Source organism: Anopheles coustani, chromosome 2 (genome assembly GCF_943734705.1).
Source record: "Anopheles coustani chromosome 2, idAnoCousDA_361_x.2, whole genome shotgun sequence".
Classification (NCBI taxonomy): Eukaryota; Metazoa; Arthropoda; class Insecta; order Diptera; family Culicidae; genus Anopheles; species Anopheles coustani.
Genome location: NC_071289.1, coordinates 88832650 through 88841959, shown reverse-complemented (window position 1 = coordinate 88841959; position 9310 = coordinate 88832650). Strand labels below are relative to the sequence as shown.

Sequence of the window (9310 nt, the reverse complement as noted above, 5' to 3'; positions counted from 1 at the left end):
AATCGAATTCTGATACGTTTATTAGCAGAGCAACGCTTACGAATCCTTTTGCGGGCCGTTACGGGTTGAAGAAAGGTAAGAAAGGAAGAAAACCAACCACCCGATAAGAACCTTTGCGTTTTGATGAAAAGGAGGTGAACGAGATTCGATACGCGTCAATATTTCAATGTGCTTTTGAAGAAGGTGGAGAGAAAGAAAGAAAAGGACCCATCGTGCCCGGACAAAAAAAGGGTACGGACGAATTTAGACATACAACATGAGGAAAATGAGTAAGAAAGCACACAGACCAACATGCTTCTCGTCAGCAGTTTTTACCATGTTCCGTTAATGGAGCTTTTCAGGAAAACCCAAAATCCCTTTTGAGCCGTAAACGGCAAACAGGCGAACACCTTACAAGCCGATGAAGTATTGCCAATCCAAAAATAATGCGGAATAAAAAACACGTGGGCGAATATGAATTGATTCGTTGGAAAACGCTTCGGGGAGTTATTTTTAAAAAAAACAGAACACGCTTCAAAAGGCGAAAGTTCATCCCTTTTGCCCGTTTCCGATTCAAATGAGCCCTAATGAGATGAATGGGATCCGGGCCGTTTGTGGCTAAATTTAACCACTTTGCACGCCCTTTTAGGGACGGAAGATGGTACTTAGCGATGGAAAAATTGATTTTTCTTCGCCCGTCGGTTTAGGTTTTCTTTTCATATAAACAAAAAATAGAAACAGTAAATCGTTCCATAAAGAAATGTAAAGGGTTGCCAGAGCCGATGATGAAGTGCAGGGAGACTAATAAAATAAACATACAGATTGTAAAGACGCCCATAAAGAAGGGCCAGAATATAAATGTAAAACTTTCGATTACGATGGCTACCGACGCGCGTTGGCTCGCTGAAATACCGCATCGTTGTCATCGTTAAATATTTACGCGCTGACTTCACCTTGGCCAAATCGTAGCTGCACCGACATCTTTCGGCGCCTTTGGGGCGTTTGGCGGGTCGTAAAGTAATCCACTCCCGTTTTCACCCAATCACCGGACGATGCGGAATCGATGATGAATATGAAACCTCGGGAGAGATGGTTCCTAATGTAGCCCGGGCCGGGTTTTACAAAACAAAATACTTCATCGCCTTGTGGTCGGGCGTGGACTCGCGGATCGAAATTTTCCAGTCGATCCGAGCCGGATGGTTTCCCTTTTATACTGCCCTGCACCGAAGGCCCCCTGGCCAATACATTATCGTTTACGGTAAGCTCATTAATGAGGATTCCATTAATTCGGCAGCATCCGGAAAATAATTGCTCCCGGCATGGGACCCGGTAACGGTTCCCCGACATGCCCGGGGTATTAGTAGTAGCAGTAATAATAATCTCTTGCTCAGCATGCGGAGGACTCTCTGCAGTGGTTTTTGCTGGTGGTGCTGGCCGCAACATTAAATGGAGCTTCGTCAGATGAGCCGCGCGGCTAAACCTCCACTCTGTCTGACTTCGAAAAACCCTCGAATCGATAGCGAGTTCGAAGCCCCAATCTCCGGCCGTTCCACCGTGTTGGCTGCGAATAGCGATTCCAGCTCCAACCGGTGGTTGTTTCCATCCCGGTGGTCGAGGTTCCTCTCGAACAACCCAAGAGTGCATCTCATTTCGTCGGAAACGGATTACCACCACCACGTCGTTATCCAGTGTCAGCGAGAGATTCAGAAGGGAGCTACCGACCCCGGGGTGCACCGACTCGTGCACCATTTCGCACGGTTTATCGATCTCCCCAGCCGAAGCGCTATTTTAAGCACCTCAATTAATGCTTAATTAGTGCTGATTCCGAACTGCTCCAAAGCCGGCCTGCCCGGTCCTGTTGAGCGCTGAGATTCAATTCGGTAGTAAAGGTTGTTTGGTTTTTTCCTCCCATCAGACGGCTCATTATAATTGGATGCAGCGGAGGAGCGATTTGGAGTATCAGGTATTAGAAGTTTATTGAACGGTATGGAACGCGCTTCAGATTCCAGTAGATGGCCGCCTCGACGATGCTGGTCCCCCGGACAAAATCCACCGCGACCACGTTCGCCGTAGGGCCGAGATCCTCGAAGTACCACTTGGTCACGAACCGGTTCACCGAGTCGGCCATCTTGCGCAGACCACCGTACCGGTCGGTTATGACGCCCCACGGGTCGGGCGTTAGTTCCGCCATATCTGCCACCGGGCGGTAGGAGAACTCGCGGCTGAAACGAGGTACGTTTAGAATTTCTTCACCGAAGCCATGGCGAACTGTGCGATACTTACAACCCGGTTGGATGGTGCACCTTGAACAGGTACTTCTCGAGATCGTTTACATTCTGCACGTTGCCCCAGCGCTGTTGCACCGAGCGCCAAACCACGTGCGGGAACGATCGGGCCGCGAACTCATGATCGTAGCACAGTAGGACCGTTTTTCCACCGGCCCAGATATCACCCAGCGTTCCCTCCCATCCGATGACCGGGTTAGCGATCACCTCACCCAGCGCGCTCTGCAAAAACGCGATCAGCTTCGTGTGGATGTCGTATCCCTTGCCGAACCCGACCGGAAACTCCTGCACGTCCACCACGATGATCTCCTTCGTCTCGAGCGCGTACAGCTTGATCTGCTCCAATATGTGCTGCAGTGGATGCATCCGTGAGATGCCATGGTTGGCCCAGAACTGGTGCGTGTTTGTTTTGTAGTACCCGACGCGAATATCGATATACCGTACGCCTTGGAGCAACTGCGATCGGATGTCGTCGTCTTGTGTCAGTGCGTACTTGGTAATGATGGTCTCCTGGCTCTGGGGGTTGAAGTTACGCTTGTAGGAGGCGGAATCGTGCGTACCTGGTATGAACAGTTCGCGCATACGAAAGCCGCTCAGGTGCGACCGGAGATCGTTCATCCACGTTGGATAGAGCCGAAGGCAGTGCGAGGCGAGGACTGTTCCATTCGGGCGGACAAAGTACGCGTAGTACCCGTAGCAGCCCGTTGTGGTTGTGACTTCGTTCATGAGATTGAAGTTGAATTTAATGCCTGTGAATGTGAAGATAAAGACGAGAGTTACTAACAAGATCTACTTCAGAGACTATCGAGAACTTGGATCTATCCGTCAACTACATTTAGTGCTGGTGAGAACCCTCAACTTCTAGAGACTTAATTACAGTCTCATTAACAATTCTCCAACATAGCAATTAGTTGCCCCTTCGAAGATTGTGATGGCGCACTTATGAGTCACTCGGTAGTCGCGACATAGGTCTCGTAGTAAATCTTCCATTGTTTTGCTTGTAGCAAACTTATCTCTACGCTCTCTTATCCTCTCTTGCTCTTTTTCACCTGCGTGCCATGCCAAACTAAATATACTTTGTTTTGCTGACGTTCCATCCGAGCTAAGCCGGTTTATCTAACGTGCCCTCGCGGAGTATGATTCACTTTGGATGCTTTGGATTCAACACGGTGTATGTGTCGCTCGATGTTTTCTCGGTGAGCGTCACATTCTGTTCAGACGATACCTCCTGCCTTCCGTACAAAGAAGTTCAATTTACGCAAATGAAATCAACGGTGAATGGTAATGGTTGTTCTGGCAGGCTCACGTTCCGCCGTTGAACAGGTGCTCAAAGAGGCACCGGTAACCGGTTGCCAAATTTAGTCATATCGCATGGCGAAGATTGCCTTTCTTGGTTTCGTTGCGCATATGAAACGGAGCCATCTTCGTTCGACCTGGCAATAAGCTGTACACCGGGTGGATGTACAGGGTGCCTTTGTGTGCGAGCCCTGGAAGTACCGCACGAGATGTTATCGGAGAAGGAAACACACCGGTTTGCCCATATCTTGCCAATCTGAGCCAGAGGTGTCGAGGTTGGTAGGCGGTGTCAAATGAAAAAGCCAATTTTGCACAACCATAACAGCTACGAGTGCTCGTTCTAATGACCATTTCCATTCGTTTCTCTTTGATTGCCAACCGAAGCCACCAACTGTTGCCCGTACGTGACAATTGTACGGAAGATGTTCCGGTGCGGGGCCAACGTGCATCGGAGCTAGCGGTAGCGTATGCATCGCTTTTCTGCTTGGACAATACCGACTAGATTTTATTACCCTGTACAATCGATCGATTATAGGTCATGCCAATTCCATGAGCGCACTTTTGTACCAAGGCAAACTGGAAGCGGCTGACGCTCCGAAGGCGACCCGGTTTCTTTGCTTCCTCCCCATTATCTCTCGATGATGGAAGGCACACAGTTCACATTAAAATCACATCAGATCCTATTAACGGAGGTAAACAATCCTTGACCAGATGTCCCAGGGTTTGTGGTTGGGACGATGTGTTTGCTAAATTAGTTTTACTGGAGTCCTTTCCCGAGAGCTATCTCGACGACGTACTATTTACATTTTGCGGAAGGACTTCCTTTAGAAGTTGAAGGGCAACGGTTTGTCCATACGGGGTTTGATTTGCGATGCTAAATCCAATCCATAATGCCAACAAAACCACAACAAACTTCACCCGAGCCGTCTTGTCGACGGTCTGGATCCATGGAGAGATAGCTAAGTCCGACATCATGCTGTGCATGGCACGTGTCACGTTCCAGCCAGTATGGGAGAGCTCAAGCGTCTTCCAGTTCGCCTGTTTCTGCGGGTTCTATGCCAGTCGCGGACTCGTTATCGGGAGAGAACGGTGCTAGTTCGCCACGTGCTGACAAGGGCGTTCAAAGATCTGGGCCAAACATTGGACGGGAGTGATTATGGAACCACTGGTCAGCTGGCAAACAATACAACAAGGGCAAACGGAAGGATTATGCGCCGGTCCCCATATTAACTAATCACAATGGGGTGAGTCGGAGGAGGAATTAGGGGGATGCGGTGTAAGTGCAAGATCCAGCTGTCAAGTTATTGCGCAGCTGATGACTCCCATCCCTTACCGGTCTTCGTCCACCCGTTGGTGTAGATTGGCTGCAGGGAAAATAGAACTTCCTTCTTCCGGTAGCCGAACTCGTCCCGGTGCTCGTACTCCCAGCCGACCTCCATCTCCACGTCGGCCCCGGAGTAGTTGGGTTCGGTTGTGGAGACGCTATTTTCGGCCGGTGTGCTCCCGTTAACGCTGCTGCCGGGACCTGCCGTGGTCACTTCCGGTGATGGTACGCTGCTGGTACCGCCCGGCTCGCTGTCATCCATCGGGGCGACACTGGACGTGGAGCCCGGTTCCGACGTGTAGTAGTAGTAGCGCGGCTCGAACACCTCAACCGGGTGCTGCTCGGCCAGCAGAATGTAATTGGATAGATCGTCGAAATTGCGCCACGCTAGCTCGAGGGTGCGGGTGCGCGCGTTCACCGTAATGTAGAGATCGTCCATTTCCGGCCGGTACACACGATCACCTGCAAGGGGGGGAAAAGAGCCAAGAGGAATGCAGTCAATCTCACTCTGTCTCTCTCTTCTGATCAGACAAACAAGCACAAACAGCAGGGAGGAGAGATCGTCAGCCGGTTGCGTTTTCATTGACAATTTTTCACCGATGCTAACGCGCGACTTTCCGTGACGCTATCCAAAGTGTGTTATATTCACCTAAAACCTGCTGCACCTGACAGTGTGTTGCAGTGGCCTGAAAGAGTGTCACCAGTGCCATCAGCAGTATGACTGTCGAGGTCACTCTGTTGTTATTGTTGCTCTTTAACCAAGCTGGGGCCATTTTGAAACGTTGATAAAATAGACCAACACGAAATCCTCCGCTATTGAAGGTTGATGGAACGAAAGCGCACTTGTCGGGAAAATATAAACACACACACACACACACGCACACTGCGAGCTTCGTGAGTCATCAACCAAGCGTGGAGCGCACTCGCGGGGTTCGTTTCACTCGCGCCGACAGTCACCGCGGAACTGCGAGCCCGGACCAGACCGCGTGGCCGGTTGCACCCCTCTGATATGGCCGCTGGACAATTGCCGCACCGAGCGCCTCAATCAGTGGTGCGATCACTCTCCATTTTCCCCCCCGGCACCTCGCGGTGCTAGAGAGAGCGAGAGGCGCTTCACGCGGCAGCATACATATGTCAACATCGGTCGCTTGTTTGGTTTATGTTTTATTTTTCCACTTCGAAACATACTGACTCTCACTCCTAAGGTGGAAGCCGCCATTCGTTCGGTGTCAATGTGCCACGATCTGATCGGAACCCGCGTGTCGATGCGCCTAATGGAAGGTGGAGTGGAGCCACCCGCACCGTCTAGCCAGGAAACGGCGTCAGGCAGAACCGAGATGACGGAAGGAATAATTATCACCTTCTGCACGTTTGGCATTTCCCCCCCCCCTCCCCCCCCCCCCCCCCCTTCCCGTCAGTGGAAGCTAATTCTGTTTCCATCGCCGAAGAAGTGAGGTTTATTTTTGAGCGGCAAAAGGTTACCACTCCGATGCTAATTACATTATAACCGTGGGTGTTCTATTTATTCTAGCAACGCGCCGTTCAAAGCAACGATGAGAATAAATTACGTTCTCTAATTGTATTATTTTCCATTTCAACCGGAAACTATGTACGTAAAATTTAATTGTACGGATTTAACGGTGACATGACAGGCTCTAACGAATGACAGCCAGCGCAGACGATCTGAAGTAGGAAAATTCTAGTTTGCACATTTCCTACATTTACGGAGCATCACTGTAGTGGCCCCCGGCCCGGCCTCAGCACACGCCACCGATGACGCTGACGAAGTTAGTTTCGCACCCACTTTCGCTCGCTCCGGTTCAATTTGCGCCCATTTCCCTTTCCGCCGACGCGCCCGTTGCTTATCACATTTTGCTCCACATATGCACACACACACACACCCTGACGACGACGTATGGGGCAGATTTATGGGCCGGTGGACACACGGCGGCACAGAGGGGGGGATTGCGTAGCGTCGGTCGATTGCGGTACCGGCGAGCATGGATGCTGAGTGACGTTTATCATTAATATGCGCGACAACTTTCATCTTTCGGGCCCCGCTTCGACGCGACAGCTTCCAGGCGTTACGCGGTCCATGTCGTGGGCCATCACACGAGAACGGAAGCGGGCGCGCACAGTGGGTATCTGAAGTGGATTTAACTTGTCACTTACATTAATGTTTGCAGAACTTGTTCTTGTTTTTTTTCAGCTTAGGAAAATTGTGATTGTTTTTAAAACTATTTATGTTACTCTTTTCTTTTGTGTGCTTATGTTACCAAATTTTAAAACTATTTCCAATTGCTGATCTTATTGTTCCTTTTATGACACCTTAAATAATTTCTCATCTGCTTCACTACAATAAGAAAGTGTAAAAACTTGGCTGTTATAAATTATCGGGAAATTTTAACCAATAAAATTCACACAGCATCAACGGCCAATAAGCAACGGGAAAGCACAGTTCCAGCATACCACGCGACACACTTGTCCACCAACTCGTTAATCAAGTTGTTTCGTGTCAGATCCAGCTGATAGGCGATAGAGAAGGGGGCTATAATATCACTCGATCCTCACACGCGTGTTTCTTGTTGTGTTGGATACATTTTCATTCTTTTTTGCATTTTTATTTTTAATCTTTACCTATCAACCCATTTATCGAATCATCTGTTTATCGACCTCCGGGATCCCTTGATGGTAGAAACGTCCGATACAATTAAGGCAACACACAGCCGCGAAACATTTTCGCTCGAACCTCGCGCAAACTTTCCTGACCGCAAGAAAGCAACGGTAAACTCCTACTTTCGCGTTGCGCGTATTAAATATCCTTCGATCGACGCCGCAGCAACCACACACGGCAACTTTCTCCCCTCTTCTGTCGGCTTGCAGAAACCCGTATGCGGTTAAGGTCGCACCGCCGGGGCAATGGCCGACGCCCAAAGAACGGAGGCCTAAGGCCGTCCATAATTAATATTTACCTTCATTAATGCGTGATATGCGCATGTGTGTGTGTGTGGATGTGTGGGAAAGGGAAAGTCTAAAGCCGCCGTGTTCAAATATCCGTTGAATTTTTCACGAAATTTATCCTGGCCGTTGACGAGCGCTTAAGAGCGTTGCCGGTAGCGTTCCGGGGGTGAATTATACAGACTTTTCATATTTGCAGCGACGATCGGCTTTTTAGATTCGTTATACAAATCCCGCCAGTGGTTAACAGGAGACGGATACCTCGTGTCAGAGCACCACATTTTCATGCCCCTCATCTTGTGGAAAACTTGTTCTCAATTACACCCTTAAAGTGTTTCAGGAGCCAAAAAAAGCCTCGAGTGTGTCGTGAATGAAATCAGTAAATTGCCTCCCCTGCTTGTAATAAAAAAAACTTTTCCCTTTTTTTGTATATGACGTGTATAGAAAAACTTAATCGATTAATGCGAACAGGAAATAATGGATGAAAACTTCTGCAAAGACAAGCATGAGTTATTCACCGAAAATGGCTATTTACGGCGGCTCAGCTAGCAAGAACTTCCAAGGGTTCTGTGTTGTCCGTTTTGCCGACAACGCCGATCTACTTGCGTACATGAATAATATATGAGAACAAACAAGCACTTGGAACGAGACGGGGCAGAGAAGAAATCCGGTTGTCGTGTTTGATTGAAATTGTTATCCAACGGACAACAAGTGAAAACTCGAGGAGGACGGAAATTGGAGCATGAGATACTGAAAACAACGTAGATAACCAACGTATTTGATGTGGTTTACCGAAAAAGGAAGGCAAAAACTTCTCCCCCACGATGAGATTTAATCCTCAACAAATGTTGGGAAATAAAACAACCAAAATAAAAACCGAACAAGTGTGGCTGAAAAAGGCTGAACAACGCACTGTAAGCTCCAGTTTTACGCAAATGCTCTATCGTCTCGGGACGAAAACGGAGGAGAAATGTGTACGAAAACAAAATAACAGCTTGAATATGGAGGCTCCAATGTCGGATCGTTGTACCGATATTGAATACATTATAATATGATTGAACATATTCGCCAGCGTTGTAAGCCGCACTTATCGAAGTGCGATGTTTCGCCAGTAGATTTGTTTCCCAGCTGCTTTTTGCACTTCAGACTCGGTGTATGTCATGAATTTTAGAGAGTGTTTTGCTGGCGATAAATCAAATGGAGACGTCGTGTATGGATTATAATTCAATTGTGCGTTTCCATTATTCGATTAAAATAAAAAGGAAGATGCAGACCTGCATGGCGATTCTGCGCCTAGAGTATTAATGGTGGAACCTTTTCGAAAGTTTTACATTACATTCGTCCTCTAAACTACAGATCACCCTCCACGAATTGTCTACTTGTAGTACTGCGTTTAAATTTAATCTCCCGTAAAGGATAAAGTCATACAAACCTCATCACTAGCGTTGGTTTCATAGTTCATAGAAGT

The 9310-nt window shown here is 48.4% G+C and overlaps 1 protein-coding gene across 1 annotated transcript; it reads right to left on the bottom strand.

The window, feature by feature from the left end:
* Positions 1-1945: 1945 nt before the first annotated feature.
* LOC131265280 (PI-PLC X domain-containing protein 1) lies at positions 1946-5657 on the bottom strand. The gene is made up of 4 exons (XM_058267541.1): positions 5534-5657; positions 4894-5346; positions 2263-3013; positions 1946-2201 (listed from the first exon to the last, which is right to left on the bottom strand). Exons 1-4 carry the CDS (start codon positions 5655-5657, stop codon positions 1946-1948), a joined length of 1584 nt encoding a protein of 527 aa, XP_058123524.1.
* Between the last annotated feature and the right edge of the window lie 3653 nt (positions 5658-9310).